We start from the raw sequence: 25,658 nt of genomic DNA on the forward strand, positions 1-25,658 counted from the left end.
CACACTGCTAATTAGAATGGAGTCCCTCTCCCAAGAAGACAAGGTAATTATGATGAGTAGCAGGCTCAAGGGGCAGGAGGGTTGGCTCTGTGCTGATGGGAAGATATTTGTTCCACTTTCAACCCCCTGGTTCCACACTCACCCACCACATCATCCAATTTTTAATTAAGTGAGTCTCCTCCAATGTTCCTTCTGGGAGTCTATTTCTTAATTTATGAAGCCATCTTAGTTTAACTAAAATTAGTTTTAACTGGCTTGAATTCTTTGCCTCTTCTTATCAAAGGAATGAATGATGCTACAAATAAGCAGCCATGCTCCACGGGCTCTGTCTACAGTCCTCACCACCTCAGTAAGGCTGCCAGCGTAATCAAAGACCCTACCCATCCTGGACTTCACCTCTTCTCCTCTCTCCAATGGGGCAGAAGATACAAAAACCTGAAAGCAGGTACCACCAGATACAAGGACAGCTTCTAACCACTGTTATAATTCTATTGAGTGGTTCCCTAGTCCAATCAGGTGGACTCGTCATTTTAAAATCTTCTTATTAATTATTATTGAAGATTAACAAAAAAAAGATACATTAAGTCAATATGTCATAATATACAATAAGGAATGAAATTAGCAAATAACTGATTAACAAAGCTAAGCAATATATCAATAATAATAAGAGAAAATAAAATGTTAAGAATTTTTTTTGAAAGAAAAAGAAGGAAAAAAAAGAATCCCTACTAACTGAAAAAAAAACCATTGGGAGCACAACCCCAGAGCTATGCATCATACAAACTTCCATAAAAAAACCCATCAATCCGCCAACTCAAATCCACTTAAAGAAAAATCGGAAGGAAGCCATTTTAATTAACCCAAATCAGATTATAGTAGCGGGCGAAAGAACCCCACCTTCTCTCAAAATCAAATCAAGGATCGAACGTTCGACTTCTGATTTTCTCCAAACTAAGACATAACATCACCTGGGAAAACCATTGTATTAAAGTAGGAGCAGAAACATCTTTCCATTTCAACAAAATAGCCCTTCTGGCCAATAATAGACAATAGACAATATACAATAGGTGCAGAAGTAGACCATTCGGCCCTTCGAGCCTGCACCGCCATTTTGAGATCATGGCTGATCAACTACTATCAATACCCAGTTCCTGCCTTGTCCCCATATCCCTTGATTCCCCTATCCATAAGATACCTATCTAGCTCCTTCTTGAAAGCATCCAGAGAATTGGCCTCCACTACCTTCCAAGGCAGTGCATCCACACACAACTCTCTGGGAGAAGAAGTTTTTCCTTAACTCTGTCCTAAATGACCTACCCCTTATTCTCAAACCATGCCCTCTGGTACTGGACTCTCCCAGCATCTGGAATATATTTCCTGCCTCTATCTTGTCCAATCCCTTAATAATCTTATATGTTTCAATCAGATCCCCTCTCAATCTCCTTAATTCCAGTGTGTACAAGCCCAGTCTCTCTAACCTCTCTGCGTAAGACAGTCCAGACATCCCAGGAATTAACCTCGTGAATCTACGCTGCACTTCCTCTACAGCCAGGATGTCCTTCCTTAACCCTGAAGACTAAAACTGTACACAATACTCCAGGTGTGGTCTCACCAGGGCTCTGTACAAATGCAAGAGGATTTCCTTGCTCTTGTACTCAATTCCCTTTGTAATAAAGGCCAACATTCCATTAGCCTTCTTCACTGCCTGCTGCACTTGCTCATTCACCTTCAGTGACTGATGAACAAGGACTCCTAGATCTCTTTGTATTCCTCCCTTACCTAACTCTACACCGGTCAGATAATAATCTGCCTTCCTGTTCTTACTCCCAAAGTGGATAACCTCACACTTATTCACATTAAATGTCATCTGCCAAGTATCTGCCCACTCACCCAGCCTATCCAAGTCACCCTGAATTCTCCTAACATCCTCATCATGTCACACCGCCACCCAGCTTAGTATCATCAGCAAATTTGCTGATGTTATTCTCAATGCCTTCATCCAAATCGTTGACGTAAATTGTAAACAGCTGTGGTCCCAATACCGAGCCCTGTGGCACCCCACTAGTCACCACCTGCCATTCCGAGAAACACCCATTCACCGCTACCCTTTGCTTTCTATCTGCCAACCAGTTTTCTAACCATGTCAATGTCTTCCCCCCGATGCCCTGAGCTTTGATTTTACCCACCAATCTCCTATGTGGGACCTTACCAAATGCCTTCTGAAAATCGAGGTACACTACATCCACTGGATCTCCCCCGTCTAACTTCCTGGTTACATCCTCGAAAAACTCCAACAGATTAGTCAAACAAATGCAATTACATGTTGGTCTGATGGAGAAATACCATGAATATATGAAGGCGGTGGACCCAAAACCTCACAATCTCCCTTGTCATGATCTTGCAACTTACTGTCTCCTGGCTGGGTACTTCCTCTTAGTTGCTACACTGCATTCTGCATTCTGCTGTTGTTTTACTTTGTATTACCTCAATTGCACTCTGTACTCACTGGAATTTAGAAGAATGAGGGGGAGCTCATTGAAAGAGTGGTGGATCTGTGGAATTCTTTGTCACAGGCTGCTATGGAGACCAAGTCTTTGGGTGTATTTAAGGCAGAGGTTGACGGGTTCTTGGTTAGTCAAAGCATGAGGGATTATGGGAGAAGGCAGGATAATGGGCTGAGAGGGAAAATGGATCAGCCATGGTGAAATGGCAGAGAAGGGTCAATGGACCAAATGGCCTAATTCTGCTCCTATCTCTTATGGTCCAAATCTATCAAATATTCACAGGCCAAGACAGAGTGGACATGGAGAGAATGTTTCCTATAGTGAGCACAGCCGTAGAATAGAAGGACATCTCTTTAGAACAGAGATGAGGAAGAATTTCCTTAGCCTTAGGTGGAGAATTTCCTTAGGTGGTGAATCTGTGGAATTCATTGGTTCAGATGGCTGTAGAGGCCAGGTCATTGGGTATATTTAAAGCGGAGGTTGGTAGGTTCTTGATTAATCAGGGTGTCAAAGTTCACAGGGAGAAGGCAGGAGAATGGGATTGAGGGGGATAATAAATCTGCCAGGATGGAATGGCGGAGCAGACACCATGGGCCAAATGGCCTGAAACCATGAAACTATGTCCTGATGGTCTTATGGTAATGGTTTGATCTGTACGAACAGTGTAAAAGGCAAAAGCTTTCCACAGTACATCAGTACAAATGGCAACGATAAGCCAATTCCAATTCCAACTGGCTCATCTCAAGTTCAATGTCAAGTTTAAACTTAATTGTTATTCAACTATACATGAACATAGCCAAACAAAGCAGCAGCCCTCTGGAGCCAAGATGCAAAGCACATCACCGACAGCACACAGCACATACGGTTATGATTTTAGAAAAACATACAGTCACAAAGAAGAAAAAGCATAGTGGAGTGGCAGGTCTGGTTGTCCTGGTCCAGCTTGTTCTTTCACCAAGTGAAGACTAGAGGGCAGCACCGAGCAAACACCAGAGGCAGCGCCGAGAGAGGACTGGAGAGCAGCATCAATGGGAGTGGCCAGCCCCAACCCAGTATGGATTACAGCACACCCTAGGAAGCCCCTGCTCTCTCCTACACCATCTCTGTTGTCTCCTCCCCTGGGCGGTTGACCTAGGCGACCCTGTGGCATGAGGTCTAAGCTCCATGGCCTAGTTCTCACCACAACCGAGGCAATGCAGTTCCCCCACTATCAGTTTCACCAATGAACCAGTGAACCAGACTAACGTCCAATAGGGTCATGCGATCCCAATAAAAACATGGAAGACAGTCACTTGTGCTGCGCACCACGTCATCACAACGGTACGCGACAAGTCCAGGCAACAACACAACAATGGTATGCAACAAGACAAACTGCATTGCTATCAAGCAACTCATTGGTGGCATCGTCCTGCAGTATTTGATGTTCTTGGTATCTTGCGTTCGTAAAAACGATGTAAAGGATGACATTTACACCTTTGATTGGGCCGAGACTGACCACTGCACCCGAGTGTGCCAGTGTCTTACCAGACCCTCATTTTGCCTATACCAGCCAGTGGAGGGATCTTTCTGCACCAGACTCTCTGCTTGGCATTTAAATCTTGTACAATTCTTATGCATTTAACTAACTATGTTAACAAGTTCTGTTAGTCAGTTGGCAGGTTTCTTCAGGTTTTCTTGTAAATAGAAGCCCTTGTGTATGGGGTTCGTCAGCAGTGGTTGGCAGCTCACCTAGGAGAAGGAAAACTCTGATCTCAAACCTAAGCTGTCTTACTCACGGGGAAGGCTTCGGGAGTAAACTCCGAGGAAAAGTCCGGAGCTGGAGTCCCTGAGGCAGTCCTACTCTGAGTTCAACACTGACTGGCAACTCCTGCGACACCGCTGGTGCCAAACTATACCGGTCTCTGCCGTTCCTTTGGGTTCGTCAGCTGTGTGGAGAGGGGGAGCCTGCTCCATGGGGAACAGCTTGCTCTCCGTATCGTACTGTCCCAGTCTGTGTATCATCTTGTCTGGAAGGACACAACACCCATGATCGACTCCGATCAACAGTGGAGCCCTTGGCAACAGGTTTGACTCCAAATCGACAGACACCACATTAGACACATACACACTTCTGAGGTCAGAAGTGAAATGATAAATAGCGTAAGTACAGTCATCGAGTAATCCAACAGATCATTCATGCCACCTGCCACCCATCATAGAGGTATGAGAGATGATAAAAGGCACAGATCGAGTGGACAGCCAGAGACCTTTTCCCAGGGTGGAAATCACTAGTGCCAGGGGGCACAATTTTAAGGAAATTGGAGGGAAGCATAGGGGAAATGGCAGGGTTAAGTTTTTTTACACAGAGGATCATAGAGGCACAGAAACAGGCCCTTTGGCCTATCTAGTCCACACTGAGCCAATTAAATTGCCTACTCGCATCGACCTGCACCGGACCATAGCTCTCCATACTCCTTTCATCCAAGTACCTATCCAAACTTCTCATAAATGTTGAAATTGAGCTCACGTGCACCATTTGCACTGGCAGCTTGTTTCACACTGTCACCACCCTCTGAGTGAAGAAGTTTCCCCTCAAACATTTCACCTTTCACTTTAATCCATGACCTTTGGTTGTAGTCCCTCCCAACCTCAGTGGAAAAAGCCTGCTTGCATTTACCCTATCTATACTCCTCATAATTTTGTATCAAATCTCCTCTCAATCTTCTATATTACAAGGAATAAAGTCTTAACTTATCCAATCTTCCCATATAATTCAGGTCCTCAAGACCCAGCAATATCCTTGTGAAGTATCTCTGCACACTTTCAACTTTATTTACATTTTCCTGTAGGTTGGTGACCAAAACGGCACACAATACTCCAAATTAGGCCTCACCAAAATACCTTATACAATTTCAACATAACATCACATCTCCTGTACTCCTGTAGTGATGAGTGCGTGGAACACGCTGCCAAGGGTGGTGGTAGAGACAGATACATTAGGTCTCAGAGTAGGTTAATCGGTTGTCATAACATTATGGGCCAAATACCCTGTACAATGCTGTAGTGTGCTTTATTCTATGTTCTAAATGCAGTGCCATTTGATCATATTTGACCCATATCCTTCCAAACCCTTCCGATCCTTGGACCTGTCCAAGTGTCGTTTAAATGTTGCTAATATACCTGCCTCAAACACTTCCTCTGATAGCTTGTTCCATATACATACCAAACTCTTGGTGAAGAGGTTGGCCCTCAGATTCCTTATAACCTAGATACCTATGATCTAGGTCATCCATGGTTCCAAGGTTGTCAAGCCCAGGAGTGGTAGTGGGGACAAGCTCTCACTACCTAAATGCTCCTCACAGCATGTGCCTCAAATAGTCTCTGAAAACCAAGTCCAACTCCTGGCCTTCTCATGTGGCTTAGCCTCTAAGCCCGGCGGAACTGTTTCTACTGACAGGAGAAGGGGCGAAGGCAGGTCCTGGTGCCTTAAAACCAGTGTTTCGGGTCGATGGAGCTCGTCAGCCTGGGTGGGCAGTCCATCTAAGAGAGGGAAAACTCTGATTTCAAACCTCCGCTGCCTTGCGGTCATACCCACTCATGGGAAAGGCTTCGGGAGTAAACCCTGAGGACAAATCCGGAGCTGGAGTCCCTAAGACAGTCCGACGTTGCCTTCAACCTCGTTCTGGCAACTCCCACGATGACACCGGTGCCAAGCTGTATCAGCCCTTGCCCTTCCCTTGGGCAACATCGGTGGCGTGGAGAGGGGAGACTTTCTGCATGGGCAACTGCCGGTCTTCCATACAACCCTGCCCAGGCCTGCGTCCTGGAGAGGGCGCAGATCCATGGTCTCACGAGACTTTATATACGGGATTTTATATGTTAAAATTGAGGTCGCAAGCAACACTTGCGCTGGAAGCTTGAACCTTTCACTGGAACCTTTTAACCAAGATTGGGGGTCTAGTGGACAGTGAGGAAGGCAATCATGGCTTGCAGTGGGATCTGGAACATCTGGCAAGATGGGCTGAAAAATGGCAGATGGAATTTAATGCAGGCAAGTGCAAGATGTTGCACTTTGGTAGGACCAAGCAGGGTCGGTCTTACACAGTGAACGGAAGGGGACTGAGAAGTGTTGTAGAACAAAGGGATATGGGAATACAGGTCAATAATTTGTTGAAAGTAGTATCACAGATAGATAGGGTGGTAAAGATAACTTTTTGCACATTGGCCTCCATAAATCAAAGTATTGAGGACAGGAGATGGGATGTTATGTTGAAGTTGTACAAGACATTGGTGAGGCCTAATTTGGAGTATTGTGTGCAGTTTTGGTCACCTACCTACAGGAGAGTTGTAAATAGGTGTAACCCTCTCACTGGAGCTTGTATGCCAGCTTGGCTCGTTGGCTAACTCTGCTGACAGCCATGTGACTCAGCGATGAGATGGGCACCTTTCATCAACAGTACACATCTAGGGTCGGTATGATTTGAGGTTCAAGCAAACAGGAACGTTGGGAATTCCAATTAAAGGAACCTCGATTTGAGCGAAGCAGAGTAAATATTGCCCATACACAATTATCGGTTGCCAAGATATAACAGATCGCACACCGGCATAAAATTATAAAATTATATTCACCAATTTCAGCTCTATCAAACAGTTAATAGGAAAAAGAAAATAAGATAAAAAAAATAAAAGATCCTATTACAGTTAAACTGGTTTAAATGTGCACATAAACGATGGAGCTTGTTTCTGTAGAGGATGCGTGCATCACTTCACTTCACGGTGCTGAATTCTCATCACCAATCACAGGTAGAACTCTTCGTGGACTCCTTTGCCTTGCAAAGCACTTTTTCTATTAGGGGATCCCCCTCGGATAGATGCTCCGAACCTTTCCTCTGCACATCTCCTGCCAAATGACCACGAGCCTAACTCTGTCCATCAGAAATCTCTCTCCACCCAGTTCTTTCTAGAACCTTCCCTCCATTCTACCATCCTGATTGGCTGACACAACAATCACAGGAAGTGTTTGAGGTAGGTATATTAAATTGGACAACATGGCTCCTTATCTTTAGCCGAAACCAAAACAATCTCACTAGCAGGACACACTGCTTTTACAGAAACTTGTGAAAATAAAATACCCCATAGCATAGCAGTAGAAATCTTAACCAGGGAATTAAGTAAGGTTGAAAGAGTTCAGAAAAACGTTTACAAAGATGTGCTGGGTCTGGAGGACCTGAGTTATAAAGGAAGATAGAACAGGTTAGGACTTTATTCCTTGGAACGTAGAAAGTTGAGAGGGGTACACAAAATTATGAGGGGTATAGATAGGGTAAATGCAAGCAGGCTTACATTGAAGTTGGGTGGGACTACAACTAGAAATCATGGGTTAAGGGTGACAGTGGAATGAGCTGCCAGAACAAGTGGTGCATGGAGCTCACTTTCAACATTTAAGAGAAGTTTGGATTGGTAGGGGTATGGAGGGCTATGGTCCTGGTGCAGGTTGATAGGAGTAGGCAGTTTAAATGGTTTCACATGGCCCATCAAGTCAAATCCATCACTCAGTCATGGCTGATTTATTTTCCCTCCTTATCTCTGTAGCAGATGTACCGTGGAGAGCATTTTAACTGGCTACATCACCATATGGCACGGAGGGGCCACTGGAAGCACTGGAAAAATTTGCATAAAGTTGTAAACTCAGCCAATTCCATCATGGGGCACTAGGCCTCCCCACCATCCAGGACACCTTCGAAAGGTGACGCCTCAAAAAGGCGGCATCCATCATTAAGGACCCCATCACCCAGGACATGCCTTAATCTTATTGCTCCCATCAGAGAGGAAGTACAGGAGCCTGAAGACGCACACTCAATGTTTTAAGAATAGTTCCTTCCCTTCTTCCATCATCAGATTTACATATATATATATATAAGAATTGGAATTTATAGTTTTTTAAAAAGTTTTGCATTGTACTGCTGCTGCAGAACAACAAATTTCATAACATACAGGTATGTCAGTGATATTAAATCTGATTCTGATTTTTATTTATTCTCCTGCTTTCTCCCCGTAACAGTGACACCCTTACTAATCAAGGACCTATTAACCTCCATTTTGAATAGCCATCTGTGGCAATGAATTCCACAGGTTCCTCACCCTCTGGCTAAAGAAAATCTTCTTCATCTCCATTCTAAAGAGACGTCTTTGTATCCTGAAGGTGTGCCCTCTGTTTCTAGACTCTCTCACCGTTGGGAACGTTGCCTCCACTACCACTCTGTCTGGGTTGTTCTGTATTCTCAGGACAAGAGAGTATTACAATGTCCCTCACCGTCACCGAAGAGCTGCAGAATGGCAAGATCCACTGCCCGCTTCCAGCCGCTGTTCTTCTGGATGGCGATTCCGTAGCCGGTGGTGGCAAACACCTTTCCGCTGCCGATGGTCACCAGCTTGCAGCCCTCGTCCCGCCCAGCCATGTAGTTCAGCACAGCCGCATCGTAAATGAAGGCGTCCAACTTCCTGCAAGGGAACCAAAGCCGGTCAGCATTCACGCTGTCAGTCACATCCACACTTAGCATTTGACAGAAACTCCCATGCCTTCCTCGGCCATCTCTACAGCTGGCCCACCACGTTCACCCTCAACGAATTGCACTGAATACAGTCAGTGGCCACTTTATTAGGTACACCTGCTTGCTAATGCAAGTATCTAATCAGCCAATGATGTGGCTGTAACTCAGTGCATTAAGTTACACGGTCAAGAGGTTGTTATTGTTCAAACCAAACACCAGAATGGGGAAGAATGGAGTGACTGTAAAGTGATTGTTGGTGCCAAAATGACTTAATTGGTAAGGATGTCGGTGTTACGGGGTGGTTTGACTATCTCAGAAACTTCCGATCTCCTGAGATTTTCCCGCACAGAAGTCTATAGAGTTTATAGAGAACGGTGCGGAGAAAAATCCAGTGAGCGGCAGCTCTGTGGGTGAAAATATTTTGTTAATGAAAGAAGTCAGAGAAGAATGGTTAGAACTGGTTTCAAATTGACAGGAAGATGACTGTAACTCAAATAACTATGTGTTACAACAGTGAGGATCATCTCGGAATGCAAAAAAGAAAAATCCTTGTGAATGAGAGAGGTCAGTGGAGAATAGTGAGAATGGTCACGGGCATTGGCCTCCCCACCGAGGACAACTTCAAAAGATGTTCCTCAAAAAGGCAGCAACCATCATTAAGGACCCCCACCACCCAGGACATGCCCTCTTCTCATTGCTACCATCAAGGAGGGGGTACAGGAGCCTGAAGACACACACTCAGAGTTTTAGAAACAGATTCTGCTTTTCAAGACTTATATATTTTTATTGTAACATAGTTTTTTTTAATGTATTACACTGTAATATTACCTCAATCATTCTTAGCCCTTTTAGAGCCCCTGAACTGATTCTTGTGTCATCCCACCAGTTACAACACAGAAAATGGCCCATTTACAGTATTCCTATGATATTTTCCGTCCATTAACCCATCGACAGCAGTTTATTACCAAGAACACCAGGTTTGTTTAATAAGGCCATGTTATACTTTAGAAATAATCCTGACAATCTAAAAACGTTGTCCAATGGCTTAGAAGAACGATCGCAGAAATTAAAAGGTTTATAAGAATGATTCTGGGAATGAAAGAGTTAATGTATGAGGAGTATTTGATGGCTCTGAGCCTGTATTCGCTGGAGTTTAGAAGAACAAGGGAGGGTCTCATTGAAACCTACTGAATATTGAAAGGGCTGGTTAGAGTGGATGAGAAGAGGATGTTTCCTATAGTGGCGGAGTCGAAGACCACAAGGCACAGCCTCCGAATAGAAGGACGCCCCTTTAGAACAGAGGTGAGGAGGAATTTCTTTAGCCAGAGGGTGGTGAATCTGTGGAATTCATCACAACAGGTGGCTATGGAGGCCAAGTCAATGGACATATTTAAAGTGCAGGTTGGTAGGTTCTCGATTAGTAAAGGTGTCAAATGTTATGGGGAGAAGGTGGGAGAATGGGTTGGGAGGGAAGATCAACCATGATGGAATGGCAGAATAGATTTGATAGGTCAAATGGTCTAATTTTGTTCCTATGTCTTATAGTCTTATGGTCCCTGGTTATTTATTCTGCAAGATATAGCCACAGAAAAGCTCTAATCGATTTGTCAGATATGATTTCCCTTCAGCAAATTCATGTTAAAACTGCTAGTCCTATTATTATTTTCTAAGTGCATTGTTATTACTTCCTTAATAATAGATTTCAGCGTTTCCCCAACCACTGATGTCAGGCTAACTGAATGCCACATCCTGCAATAGTACAGTGTCACTCTAGCTCGTAAAGTTTCAAAACAGGACTCCCAAAGGTCCCTGTGGCCAGGCTTCTGTGAATCTTGATGGTCTGGCTTGTGAAGACAATGAGCCAGAAACCTGACAACACAAAGCTAGGTAAAATAGTGCGGCAAAGTTAAACTTTGCATTTATCACAGAGAAAATGATTCCTCTCACCTCTGTGGATCTCACAACACCAGTTACTACCGTTTGTAATCATTAGTGGATAAGACGTCCCTGTTTACCACTGCCAACTTATACTAGTGTTAACAGTAATAGCAAAATGGAGCACTACAAAACAGACCCTTTGGCCCATCCAGCCTATGCCTATCTATTATTCTGCCTCATCCCATTGACCTAATCCTATAGACAGGCTTCACAGGCTTGCAAAATAATTGTTGATGGTTACCAACAGATACAGCAGCTTTGACGACGTGGAAGGCTGAAAAACAATGTTATAAAACTAGACACACCACAAACTCTGGCGGTCAGAATGTGCGCCCTACCCTGCGCAGTGCTCTCGCCGAACACCAAACCTTGCCTCGCACCTTCGATGCAAAACCAGAAATCCCTTTCAATGTCTTCACTCTTGAATGTCGAGGCTTTGGGGAGGGTACAGAAGAGGTTCACCAGGATGCTGCCCGGTTTAGAGGGCATGTGCTGTCACGAGAGGCTGGATGAACTTGGTCTGTTTTCTCTGGAGTGCCAGAGGTCGAGGGGAGATCTGATAGAGGTTTATAAGATTATGAGAGGTGTAGATAGAATGAACAGAGAGTATCTTTTTCCCAGGATTGAAATGTCTAATACCAGAGGGCATACATTGAAGGCGAGAGGGGGGTAGGTTCAAGGGGGATGTGAGGAGTAAGTTTTTTACTCAGAGTGGAATACGCTGCCTGGTTTGGTGGTAGAAGCGACTACCTTAAAGGCTTTTAAGAGACGTTTGGATAGGCACTTAGACTTAAGGAAGTTGGAGGGATATGGACACTGTGTAGGTAGGCAGGATTAGTGTTTGGGTGTTCTTGATTTGCTTTTTAGGAGGTTCAGCACATCATTGTGGGACGAATGGTCCATTCCTGTGCTGTAATCTTCTATGTTTCTCTTCAGGGATAAAATGGAAATGAGAGCAAACGGCTCCCACGTACTATGGGCATGCATAGGAACCACCTTAGAGGAGGCAGACGAGTTTAGAGCACAACTGTACGTCGGTAAGACCTGACGTAGATTGGGAGACCACTTCGCCGAGCACTTACACTCCATCTGCCAGAAAAAGCGGGGTCTCCCGGTGGCTACCCATTTCGATTCTACTTCCCTTTCCCATTCCAACATGTTAGTCTACAGCCTCCTCTACTGCTGCGATGAGGTCAGAGTCAGGTTGGCGAAGCAACACCTTATACTTTGTCTGGGGTAGCCTCCAACCTAATGGCAGAAACTGATATCTCAAACTTCTGGTTATTGCCCCACCTCTCCCTTCACCATTCTCCATTCCCACCTCTGTCCCATAATCTTACTCCTCAGCTGTCCACCACCTCTTCTCCTTACCCTTTCTTCCATGATCTTCTACCCTCTCCTGTCAGATTCCTCATTTTTCATCCCATTATCTTTTTCACCTATCAACTTCCCAGCTCTTTACTTCACCACTTCCCCCTCTCCAGGATTCACCTATCACCTACAACCCTGTACTTCTTCCTCCCCCCCCTCCCCCACCTTCTCACTCTGACTTCTCGTCTCTTTTTTCCCAGTCCTGACGAAGGGTCTCGGCCTGAAACATCGTCTGTTTACTCTTTTCCATAGGCGCTGCCTGACCCGCTGAGTTCCTCCAACATTTTGGGTGTGTCGCTCGAATTTCCAGGATCTGCAGATTTTCTCTTGTTTTAGAGCACAACTCTTTGTCGCCCCCTGTGTCTCACAGAGAGAACCACACTCGCAGCTTCACTTCTCCCACCAAAGTGCAAGGATAACAGGCCTGGATGGCTCTGAGCACCAATAACCTTTCATTTTTATTTTGGGAGTGCAGATCTCGCCCGGCCTCTTGTAGTCCCAGACCACATCCTCCACAGTCAGGAAAGCTCACCTACGCATCTGCTCTCTGAGGAAGCTGAAGAAAGTTGGTCTATGCACGCCAAGCTCGCGACCTTCTACAGACGCGCAGTTGAAAGCATCCTAGCATGCTGCATCTCTGCAACACAATGGATAGGAAGCCTCTACGACGGGTAGTTAAAATTGCCCAATGCCTCACAGGTGCCAGCCTACCCACCATCCAGGGCATACTGTATAAACAGGAAGGTGCTGGAAAAGACCAATTACATCACGAAGGATCCCACACAACCTGTTCATGGACCTTTTGTCCCACTCCCATCAAAGAGGAGGCTACACAAATTTCTTCTTTCTATTTATTAATACAGACTGTGAACACCGAGAGACCCAGAACTGATTCCTCTGGTATCCTATGAGTTAGAACCCAAAAATGACCCATTTGTTTTTATAAACATGAGAAGGTCTGCAGATGCTGGAAATCCAGAGCAACACACACAAAATGCTGGAGGAACTCAGCAGGCCAGGCAGCATCTGTGGAAATGGATTAACAGTCGACGTTTCGGGCTGAGGCCCTTCTTCAGGACTGGACAGGAAAGGGGAAGATGCCAGACTTAAAAAGGTCGGGGCGGGGTGGGGGGAAAGGAGGCTAGCTGGAAGGTGATAGGTGAAGCCAAGTGGGAGGGAAGACAAAGGGCTGGAGAGGAAGGAATCTGATTGGAGAGGAGAGTGGATCACGGGAGAAAGGGAAGAAGGAGGCGACCCAGGAGGAGGGGGGGAGAGATAGGCAGGTGAGAAAGGTAAACGGTCAGAGTAGGTAATAGAGGAAGGGGGCTGGGGGGAAATTTGTTACCAGTACGAGAAATTGATAATCATGCCATCAGGTTGGAGGCTACCTAGATGGAATATAGGTGTTGTGCTCCACCCTGAGGGTATCCTCATCTTGGCGCCCTCTGTTTCCTGTCCAACAGCAGTATATTACTGAGAAGCATGTCCGCAGAGGAAACCCCGTGACTCAGGAAACCTCCGGTACAAGTTTCAAACACTCGAAATTAAGGTCATCAGTGCCCTCAACTCTCTAGCTTCAGGACCATTCCAAACCCCATTGATAAACACTGTATATCATAGTTTGCTGATCACCGCTGCACTAGGGAGACTATTAACACATCAGCCCATGTGAGAGGACAGGGCAGCCATTGGTAATCCCTTCTGTGCAGGGTCCCCAGTGGGTCGACATGCATAGACTGTGTCAATGTTGCCAGGTGATTTCTTCCTACCAGGATTACCTGCTGCCTTCCGGAGGGATTCTGTCAGGGCAGACACTCCTCAACTAAGAGGAACTTCCCAGACTGAAACATTGTCTGCCTATGCACTAAACCTTCACCACGCTTTACTACAAGGTGAGTTAATGGATGCTGCAAGATTCACAGAAATGATTCAGGTAAATGTGGGTGAGTGGTACTGATCACCGTCAACAAGTGCCATGGGAAGGAGGAGCAAGGTGGAGCTACAGCACACTTCTGAAAAGCAGTGGTGGTAAGAGTGTGAGTGTGAGTGTGAGTGTGTGTGTGAGTGTGTGTGTGTGTGTGTCTGTCTGTCTGAGTGTGTGTGTGTGTGTCTGTGTGTCTGTCTGTCTGTCTGAGTGTGTGTGTGTGTGTGTGTGTGTCTGTCTGAGTGTGTGTGTGTGTGTGTGTCTGTCTGTCTGAGTGTGTGTGTGTGTGTCTGTCTGTGTGTGTGTGTGTCTGTCTGTCTGTCTGAGTGTGTGTGTGTGTCTGTCTGAGTGTGTGTGTGTCTGTCTGTCTGTCTGAGTGTGTGTGTGTGTGTCTGTCTGAGTGTGTGTGTGTGAGTGTGAGTGTGTGTGTGTGTGTGTCTGTCTGTCTGTCTGAGTGTGTGTGTGTGTGTGTGTGTGTCTGTCTGTGTGTGTCTGTCTGTCTGTCTGAGTGTGTGTGTGTGTCTGTCTGAGTGTGTGTGTGTCTGTCTGTCTGAGTGTGTGTGTGTGTGTCTGTCTGAGTGTGTGTGTGTGAGTGTGAGTGTGTGTGTGTGCGCGCGCGCATTTGCTTACGTGCAAATTTTAAGAACTAGTAGATTCTGTGTTTGACTGTAAACAGCTGAACAAAGTTTGTCTAGAGCTTATCAGGAATGAAACTAGGGCAGATACTCAAGTAGGACTGACAACAATATCTTTCACATGGCATTCTTTACTTTTTATGTCCTTTCAAAATAGTTCAAAGGAAACACACAAAACTCTTGAATGAGGTAAACATTGATCCAGGTGAATTTCAAGGCCAATGTCTCTAAAGGACTTGTTTACCACAATCTTGTCACAGGTCTTTAAGAACTTTCAGATTTTTGTGGTTCCCTGGAGTTAATCAACAATTGAACATAGAGTGGGCGTGTGTGAGAGAGAGAAAGTGTGAGAGTTTCTGTGAAAGTGAGTGTGAGTGTGTCTGTGAGAGAGAGCGCATGTGAATGACTCTGTGTGTATAGTGTGTGTGAGTGAGTATATGAGATTTTATGTGAAAGTGAGTGTGAGCATGTGTGTCTGTGAGAGAGAGCGCATGTGAAAAAGTGTGTGTGTATAGGTGTGAAAATGTGTATGAGTGTGTGTTAGTGTGTGTGAGAGTGAGTGTATGTGGAAGAGTGTGTATGTGTGTAGGTGTGAAAGTATGTATGAATGAGTCTGTGTGTGCACGTGTGTGTGTGTGTGTGTGTACAGTTGTGGGAGAGCTGGTTCTCTATAAGAGGAAGGATTGAAAACCATTACCTTGGCTACAGACCCACATCTTGGAATGAAGTCTTCTTAAGAAGTTTGTCACTGAGGCAAGGATAGAACGAGAGGGCAGAACCTCAAAATTGAGGGGTGACCTTTTAGAACAGAGGTAAGGAGGAATGTTTTTAGCCAAAGAGTGGAGAATCTGTGGAATGCTCTGCCACAGACAGCTGTGGAGGCTAAGTACGTGGGTGTATTTAAAGCAGAAGTGGATAGATTCCTGATTGGTCGGGGCATCAAGGGGATATGGTGAGAGGACATAGGTATGGGGTTCAGCCAGGATCAGCCATGATGAAATGGCAGAGTGGACTCGATGGGCTGAATGGCCTAATTCTGCTCCCATATCTTATATTTCTATGGTCAGTCACACTGCCCAACGATCCCTCTGGAGGGAGAATCTGAAGCAATAGAGAAGCAATAACACTGGACAACAAAGATTTTATTTCTTGTATACTTTTTGGTGTATCTTATGGATTTTGGGCTGCTAATCATGAAAACTACTGTGAAATTTCCCTATCACGCACTCAACATTTTTTTTGAAATTGCCTATACTTTTTACTTCAATTCATAATTCAAGTCAGAGTAACTGATGACAAGATTAGGGAAGGCAGGTCATCAATGATAGACAATTTGAAGAACTTCTAGTGGGACTGGAGAAAATCACATGGAAGGCATTCGAGGATGTTGCTGAAAATTTTCTTGGCATCTACAGAGCACCAAACATAGAAACATAGAAAATAGGTGCAGGAGTAGGCCATTCGGCCCTTCGAGCCTGCACCGTCATTCAGTATGATCATGGCTGATCATCCAACTCAGAACCCTGTACCTGCTTTCTCTCCATACCCACCGATCCCTTTAGCCACAAGGGCCATATCTAACTCCCTCTTAAATATAGCCAATGAACTGATCTCAACTGCTTCCTGTGGCAGAGAATTCCACAGATTCACCACTCTCTGTGTGAAGAAGTGTTTCCTCATCTCGGACCTAAAAGGCTTCCTCTTTATCCTTAAACTGTGACCCCTCGTTCTGGACTTCCCCAACATCGGAAACGATCTTCCTGTATCTAGCCTGTCCAATCCCTTTAGAATTTTATACGCTTCAATAAGATCCCCCCTCAATCTTCTAAACTCCAGCAAGTATAAGCCTAGTCGATCCAGTCTTTCTTCATATGAAAGTCCTGCCATTCCAGGAATCAATCTGGTGAACCTTCTCTGTACTCCCTCTATGGCAAGAATGTCTTTCCTCAGATTAGGGGACCAAGACTGCACATGAAGTGCAACATGTCACTGGAGATTCATTTTCTGCATTCCCATTTAGACTTCTTCCCTGCAAATCTTGTCGCTGTCAGTGACGATCATGGTGAAAGGTTTCACCAGGACATTGCGGTCATGGAGAAACAGTATCAGGGCAACTGGAATCCATCAATGCTGGCTGATTGTTATTGGACATTTAAACGAGAAGCCTCAGACGCTGAGTACAAATGAAAATCATTAACAAAACATTTTTAGCTTAGTTGAACTATTGCAAAGCGTCATCACCGTAATGCAATTATACGCATTTTATTCAATAAAAGTTAATTTCTTGTTTCTCCAAATTCTTACATGATACAAGTAGTCCGGAATTATATTTGTGTTTAGCTTCAGGTGGTCTATTATAAAACAAAAAAAAATCTGAGGAAAAGATTTGTTGTCCAGTGTAATTAGGGCAGGGCCAGCCGGGTTATCAGAGGCCAGAGTAGCCACAGTGAAGTGTTCATTTAAAGCTCTTCTCTCTAAGATTAGGCATCAGCTGGCTCCTCTGCATTGCCTTTAGGGTCTTGGGGGAAAGAACCAAATTAAAACCAATGCCTGCGTGATTTAACCATCTGTTAATGAGAATATTAATCAAAGTACAGAGCCAATGAAAAATTAGAATCCAGCTGGCAGAAGTTTTATACCTCGGACTTAACCCCCAGATTGAGGTCTTGCCTTAGGAAGAGTAACAGGCAGAGGAATGGCCTGTCATCTAAGAAGAAAGGATGTGCTGGAACTGGAGAAAGCCCAGAGGAAGTTCACAAGAATGATCCAGGGAATGAAAGTGTTAACGTATGAGAAGCGTTTGATGACTCTGGGTCTGTACTCGCTGGGGTTTAGAAGAATAAGTGGGGGGGGGGAGTCTCTTTGAAACCTACTGAATATTGAAAGGCTTAGGGAGAGGGGATGTGGAGAGGATGTCTCCTGTAGTGGGAGAGTCTAGGACCAGAGGGCGCAGCCTTGGAATAGAAGGACATTCCTTCAGAACAGAGATGAGGAGGAATTTCTTTAGCCAATGGGTGGTGAACCTGTGGAACTCACGATGGAGGGCAAGTCATTGGGTATATTTAAAACAGAGGTTGATAGGTTCATGATTAGTCAGGGTGTCAAAGTTTACGGGGAGATGGCAGAAGGATGGGGTTGAAAGGGGTAATAAATCAGCCGTGATGGAATGACAGAGCAGACTCGATGGGCCGAATGGTCTCAGTCTGCTCCTATGTCTTATGGTCTTATGATCTTAATGTACATGCTCCTACCAAAGTGCCCTATCCCCACTGCTTAGTATATTAATACAATTTAATGTATGTTCTTACCCGGCCTTCAGGCTTATTAATGCATCGAGCACGGATTTCTGATTGTACTTAGTCATGTAGGTGTGCATTTCGAGGTAATTGTTACGGATGTTTCTTTCTGTGCTTCCATTGGGAACTGTCCCAAACCGAAACGGAGGAGAGAAATCATTTGGTCTCTGGAACTGGAGAGAGAAAACGACAAATGAATACTGACTGAGGTTAAGACATACATCACATGGAGCACCTGGTGGTGCAGCAGCCAAGTGACTAGGCTGATAGTCCAGCTCTGCTTGGGGTAATCCTTCTGTAATATTTCCGCTTTTCCCTCGACACTAATGCAGCCTGACATACCAGCCAGTTCTGGCATGCACCTCACTGATTTTCTCTCTCTCTCTCTCTTTCTCTGTCTTCCCCCTCTTCTTGTCTCTCTATCTGCGCGTGCGTGCGCACGTGTGTGTGTGTGTGTGTTTCTCTGTCTCCCTTTTGCTCTGACTGCCTCTCATCTCTCTCATTCTCTGGGTGTATCTCTCTTTTTCTCTGTCTGTCTCTCTCTATCCCTCTCTTCCTCTCTCCATCTCTCTCATTCTCTGTATCTCTTTTTCTCTCACTCTCTCTTTCTCCCTCACTCACTCTCTCCATGTCTCGCTTTTTCTCTCTGCCTGTCTCCGTCTACCGGTCTGTCTCTTCTCACTTTCTGACCTACATTTCACAGGTTTTATATATTCTTTGGTTTACACACTCTCTCTCTCTCCATGTATCTCTATCTCTCTCTTTTTCTCACTGTCTGTCTCTGTCACTCCTTCCCTCGCTTTCTCTCTCTTTCTGAATTACTTCTCTCTCTCCATCGCTTCTCTCTTCCTCTCTCTGTCTCTCCTCCCCTCTCTCTCCCCATGTCTCTCTTTCTTTCTCTGTCTATCTCTATCTTTTTCTCTCTCCATCTTTCTCTCTTTCTCTCTCTGTCTCTCTCTGACTTGCATTTCACAGGTTTTATATATTCCTTGGTCTATTCTCTCTCTCCCTCTCTCTCTCTCCCTCTCTCTCTCCCCCACCCCATCATTCACCCATCAACCTGTAGGCTTCAGCATCAGTTTATCACCATAGTAACCCAGGCCTCATCCTTATTCCCTTTGCCCAATCCATTCTTCTCCCCCCTGCGCATTTTTGTTTTCTCTGTTGCCCAGTTCGGACAAAGGGCTATTGACCTGGAATGTTAAAACCCTGCCTCTCTCTGTCTATAGATGCTCCGGACAGAGAAACAGGGCTTTAATCTTTCAGGTCAAAGTATCTGAATCAGCTACATGTTTCCCACACTTTCTGGTACTACTGCAGTCCAGATGTCTCAATTAATAATCTGTCAGAACAGTTTAAATTTAAAAAAACTGATCTGAGGAAAAGTGGCCAAGAAGCTATTGAACTGAGGCTAAAAACAAGCCTTTGTTTGCTAGTTCCAGCAACCTGTCAACTGTCCGCGTCAGGCTCATAGCAACATGGTCGACTCTTAACAGATCTCTGGTCGTTTAAAAAGCCATTCATTTCCATCTGGGTAGCTTCCAAGCTGATGGTACAAACATCGATTTCTCTAACGTCTGGCAATTTCTCCCCCTTCCCCTTCTTCCTTTTTCCATTCCCCATTATGGCTCTCCTCTTACCTCTTCTCTTCTCCACACCTGCCTATCACTTCTCTCTGATCACCTCCCCATTCTCCCATGGCCCACTGTCTTCTGCTATCAGATTCCTTCTTCTTCAACTCTTTGCACATTCTACCTATCACCTCCCAGCTTCTTACTTTATCCCCTCTCCTCCACCCACTCACCTGCCCCCTCACCTGGTCTCACCTATCACCTGCCAGCTTGGACTCTGTCCCCTCACCCCATTTCTTATTCTGCCTTCACCCACCTTCCTTTCTCGTCCTGATGAAGAGCCTCAGCCCAAAATTCCTTTCCATAGACGGAACCTGAATGTTTGAGTTCCTCCAGCATTTTGTGTGGATTTTGTCTGGATTTCCAGCATCTTCAGAATCTCTTGTCTTCATTGTTTGCTAACACCAGCAGCCTGCCAACTGTCCATGTAGGGCTCACGGCAACGTAGTTGGCTCTAAACAGCCCTCTGGTGGTCTAAAAAGCTTTTTGTTTACAATGAGGTATCACATGCCTCTGGCATCTTGTAACAAAAGACTAGGTCCTTCCTCTTGGGCACATACTATTCATTGCAAGTGATGTCTTGGGTAGATAGGGTCATAAAGAAAACTTTTGGCAGTTTGGCCTTCATAAATCAAAATATTGAGTACAGGAGATGTGAGGTCATGTTGAAGTTGTACAAGATGCTGGTGAGGCCTAATTTAGAGTATTGTGTGCAGTTTTGGTCACCTACCTACAGGAAAGATGTAAATAAGGTTGAACGAGTACAGAGAAAATTTACAAGGACGTTGCTGAATTATAAGATTTAATAGGTTAGGACTTTATTCCTTAGAACACAGAAGATTGAGAGGAGATTTGGTAGAGGTAAACAAAATTATGAGGGGTATAGATGGGGTAGATGCAAGCAAGCTTTTCCCACTGAGTTTTGGTAGTACTACAATTAGAGGTCATGGGTTAAGGGTGAAAGGTGAAAAGTTTAAGGGGAACATGAGGGGAAACTTCTTCACTCAGAGGGTAGTGAGAGTGTGGAACGAGCTGCCAGCGCAGATGGTGCTTGTGAGCTCAATTTCAATGTTTAAGTGGAGTTCCGATGGTAGTGGTATGGAAGTCTATGGTCCCAGTGCAGGTCGCTGGGAGTAGGCAGTTTAAATGGTTCAGCATGGACTAGATGGGCCAAAGGGCCTGTTTCAGAGCTGTACTTTTTATGACTCTTTAGCTCTTCTAGTGTGCTGGGAAGGAACACATTGGAGGCAATTTTTATCTAACCCTGGTGTTGATAAACTGATTATCCCCACTTAACTCAGCTGTCCATTGAAGTCAACCTGACCCAACCCAAGGGCCCCTTGTTGTAGACCTGTTTCCGTGTTGTATGATGCTACCTGTGATTCGTTCCAAGTTCAGTTAAAATTAACCTCTCCAGTCACTGTCTAATCCCTGATCACCTTAGTTATTACAATGCTACTTGCTTTTAGGCACACAGTTTTGCAAGCTGCATGGATCAGTTTTACAAGCTCTTATTTGTCACGCAAACATTGAAACATACAGTAAAATGCTTCATTTACTTCGGAGATGTGCTGGGCACATCTGCAACCACACATCCGGCGCCAACATAGCATGCCAACCACTTACTAACCCTAACCTATACAGTACTGTGCAAAAGTCTTAGGCACATATATTTATAGCTAGGGAGCCTAAGACTTTTGCACAGTACTGTAGTAATTTTATGTATTGCACTGTACTGCTGTCACAAAAAAAAAAAATTTCATGACATGTGAGCGATGATAAACTTGATTCTGATATGGTCTCTACTGTGGACTGAGAGTGGGAAGGGGGCAGAAAGATGGTTGGGAAAAGGGGAAGGGAGCAGAAAGCACCAGAGAAACATTCTGTAATGATCAATAAACCAATTCTTTGGAATCAAATGACTTTGCCTGGTATCTCAAGACTGGGTGTTTCTGCACCCACTCCACCATCCCCTCGCCCCTAGCACTCCTTCTCTGCCAACTGTCCCACATCCCTCCCCTGGCGCACCACCTTCACCATTCCCAACGTTCTTTGCACCCGCCAGATATACAAACTCGCTCTTCGCTCCACGTTGATAAATACAGTCCTGTGCAAAAGTCTTAGGCACCCTAGCTATATATATATGCATCTTTGGAATGTGCATCTTTGGAACGAGGGAGGAAACCCACACAGGCATGGGGAGAACGTGCAAACTCCTTACGGGTGACGGAGGGATTTGAACCCCGACCTTACACGTGGCACTGTAAAGTGTTACGCTAACTGCTAATCTACTGTGCCGCCTTATTTACCTTCCTGTCCACGTTACTTCTGTCTGGCAGAGGAACCACTCATTCTATGGAAGGCAATTGAACCAAAATCACTTAACAGGAACAAATTTAAAAATAACAGAAGGCATCTGACAGTAATATGTGTAAATATTGGTCACCAGTTTACAGGGGATGGAGTATCCTATCCACACGATACCTTTGTTTACTGAATGCTCTGATTCCCAGAACGTTAGTATTTCAATTTTAAAATTTCTTGTTTTGTTCTCAAGTCCCTACATGAACTTTCCTCTCCACCCCAGACTTCTCTTGCCTATGGAGCTCAGCCGGTCGGGCAGTATCTATGGAAATGAATAAACAGTCGGCATTTCGGGCCGAGACCCTTTCCACCCAAAAGGTTTCTTGAGCTCTGCACTCCTCTGATGCAGGACTCTTGCTGATTTTAATCAATCCATCATTGTACCTAAGTCTCAGGACAGCTGAGCAAGGGTTTGGCCAGACGGGTGATTTTGAGAGGACAGAATGCCGTCTTTCTTTAAGTCACTTATACGAGATCCCCAACATTTATCTCCAGCCCTAGTTACCCCTGAACTGAGGAGCTCGCTTGGCATTTCAGAGGGCAATTAAGGTCGATGCATTGCTAAGTACAGCCCCAACAAGGTGACACGAGGAGGTTTATTTGTCACACGTACATGAAACCATTGACCTGTATCAAATCAGCAAGGATTGTGCTGGGCAGCCCACAAGTGTCGCTGCGTTTCCAGTGCCCACCACTCACTACCCCAACCGTACGTCTTTGGATTGTGTGAGGAAACCAGAGCACTCAGCAGTCCTGTGCCTTATTCTGATTGTCCAAAGTCACTTCCATTGTGATTGGTTAGTTTAGAAACTGCAGCTGCTTTTCCCATTGGACAGCTGCCTGGTGTCCAATTTCAAATATCTGGGCTATGTAAAATAATGCGTGGAAGGGGCTTGCTCTCTTCTTCCTTTGTTTAAGGCAAGGACGCACATGGCCTTTGGGAAGGTATGCTCTGCATGCATTTTTAACGAAGCATTTTTGTCGAATGTTCAGGTTTGTAGTATCTGTAACCTGGGGAACATGAATGTTTACTCGAATTTTTACTGTTTGAAAATAAATTATTAATATACCTATTCAAAGTTAATGCATTTCCTGTCTCACTTGCCGGACCCGTGAACCTGAGTCAGCATTACACCAGAGGAAACCTTTAACTGCTTGGAGAAGGAGTTAACAAGTTGTTGTGGGTCTGGCGCCATGTATGAACATACAGGAAGGAGTTTGGAATTTGGCTGAGTGGTGTCATAACAGCAACCTCTCACTCAATGTCAGCACGACCAGGGAACTGATTGTAGACTTCAGCTCATTAGAGGATGAAAGGTGGGGAGGGCCAGCAACTTTAAATTTCTGGGTGTTACTATTTCAGAGGACCAGTCCTGGACCCAGCACATAAGTGCAATGATGGAGAAAGCACGGCAGCACTTCTACTTCCTTAAGAGTTTGCAGAGATTCGCCATGACATCTAAAACTTGTCAAACGTCAATAGATGTGCAGTGGACAGTATATTGACTGGCCACATCAAGGCCAGGTATGGAAATGCCAATGCCTTAAAATGGAAAAGCCTGCAAAGGCTAATGGATTTGGCCCAGTACATCACGGGTAAAACCCTCCCAAACATTGTGCGCATCTACGTGAAACGCTGTCAAAGGAAAGTAGCATCCATCATCAGAGCTCCCCACCACCTGGGTAATGCTCTCTTCTTGCAGTTACAATCAGGTAGAAGGTACAGAGCCTCAGGACTCACACCACCAGGTTCAAGAATAGTTACTACCCTCAACCGTAGGGCTCTTTAACACAAGGGGATAACTACACTCATTTGTCTCATCATTGAGATGTTCCCACAACCAGTGACCTCATTTTAAGGACTCTTTATCTCATTTTCACATTATTTATTGCGATTTATTTATATTTGCATTTGCACAGTTTGTTGTCTTCTGCACTCTGGTTGATCTTTCATTGATCCTGTTAAGGTTACTATTCTATAGATTTGCTGAGTATGCCCACAGGAAAATGAATCTCATGGGTATATATGGTGACATACATGTACTTTGATGATAAACTTTACTTTGAACTTTGAATGTAGAGTCAACATTACCTCATTGACCAATAAAGCTGATGACTTTTCCCAAGAACATTCTGGTTACGTACATCACTGATATTAGATTTTTATTATTTGCTTATTTGCATTCAACAGCTGCAAGGGTGAAATGTTTTTACTGTATTTATTTCAGATTACAGCAAGGAGCAGGTCCTTCTGGCCCAATGAACTGGACCAGACAGCAATCCCCTGATTTAACCCTAGCATAATCAAGGGACAATTTACAATGACCAATCAACCTTCCAACCTGTACTTCTTTGCACTATGGGAGGAAACCAGAGCAGTCAGAGGAAACCCTTGCGGCCACAGGGAGAACGTACAAACTCCAGACTCTGAACTCTGGTACACCTCGAGCTGTAAAGGCGTTGCGCTAACTGCTACGCTACCATGGCGCCCCATCTTGATGACTCTAGATCAGGCAAGGTCTTTGCATGCTAGTTTCATCATTTGTGTACATTTACCTGTCTCTGGACCTGGCCTCCAAAATCTGCAAAATACTTCTGAGTTGGAGAATATGTGCAGGGAGATCATGCAGTGAGGCTTTATGGTGGGGTGAGAAATAAGAAGGGCGTTATCACCTTGTTGGGGTTCAAAGTTCAAAAGTTCAAAGTACATTCCTCTTGCATTTGTACAGGGCCCTGGTGAGACCACACCTGGAGTATTGTGTACAGTTTTGGTCTCCAGGGTTAAGGAAGGACATCCTGGCTGCAGAGGAAGTGCAGCGTAGATTCACAAGGTTAATTCCTGAGATGTCAGGACTGTCTTACGCAGAGAGGTTAGAGAGACTGGGCTTGTACACGCTGGAATTAAGGAGATTGAGAGGGGATCTGATTGCAACATATTAGATTATTAAGGGATTGGACAAGATAGAGGCAGGAAATATGTTCCATATGCTGGGAGAGTCCAGTACCAGAGGGCATGGTTTGAGAATAAGGGGTAGGTCATTAAGGACAGAGTTAAGGAAAAACTTCTTCTCCCAGAGAGTTGTGGGGGTCTGGAATGCACTGCCTCGGAAGGCAGTGGAGTCCAGTTCTCTGGATGCTTTCAAGAAGGAGCTAGATAGGTATCGTATGAATAGGGGAATCAAGGGATATGGGGACAAGGCAGGAACCGGGTATTGATAGTAGATGATCAGCCATGATCTCAAAATGGCAGTGCAGGCTCGAAGGGCCGAATGGTCTACTTCTGCACCTATTGCCTATTATTGTCTATTGTCTATATATGTCACCATATACAACCCTGAAATTCGTTTTCTTGTGAGCAATTACAGTAAATACAAGAAACACAATAGACCACTTGGGTTTCCTCTGGGTGCTCTGGTTTCCTCTCACAGTCTAAAGACATACCGGTTAGTAGGTTAATTAGTCATT

The 25,658-nt window shown here is 44.8% G+C and overlaps 1 protein-coding gene across 1 annotated transcript in view; it reads right to left on the reverse strand.

The window, feature by feature from the left end:
- LOC140719369 (glutamate receptor ionotropic, NMDA 2B-like) overlaps positions 1-25,658 on the reverse strand; it is a 515,361-nt gene that overhangs the window by 19,541 nt on the left and 470,162 nt on the right. Inside the window, exons 12-13 of the mRNA XM_073033963.1 lie at positions 18,211-18,371; positions 8,797-8,984 (exon numbers count right to left, since the gene is read on the reverse strand). Coding sequence (XP_072890064.1) covers positions 8,797-8,984; positions 18,211-18,371 — 349 coding nt within the window. The remainder of the gene's footprint in view (positions 1-8,796; positions 8,985-18,210; positions 18,372-25,658) is intronic.

The sequence above is a fragment of the Hemitrygon akajei genome, chromosome 31 (assembly GCF_048418815.1).
Source record: "Hemitrygon akajei chromosome 31, sHemAka1.3, whole genome shotgun sequence".
Taxonomy (NCBI): Eukaryota; Metazoa; Chordata; class Chondrichthyes; order Myliobatiformes; family Dasyatidae; genus Hemitrygon; species Hemitrygon akajei.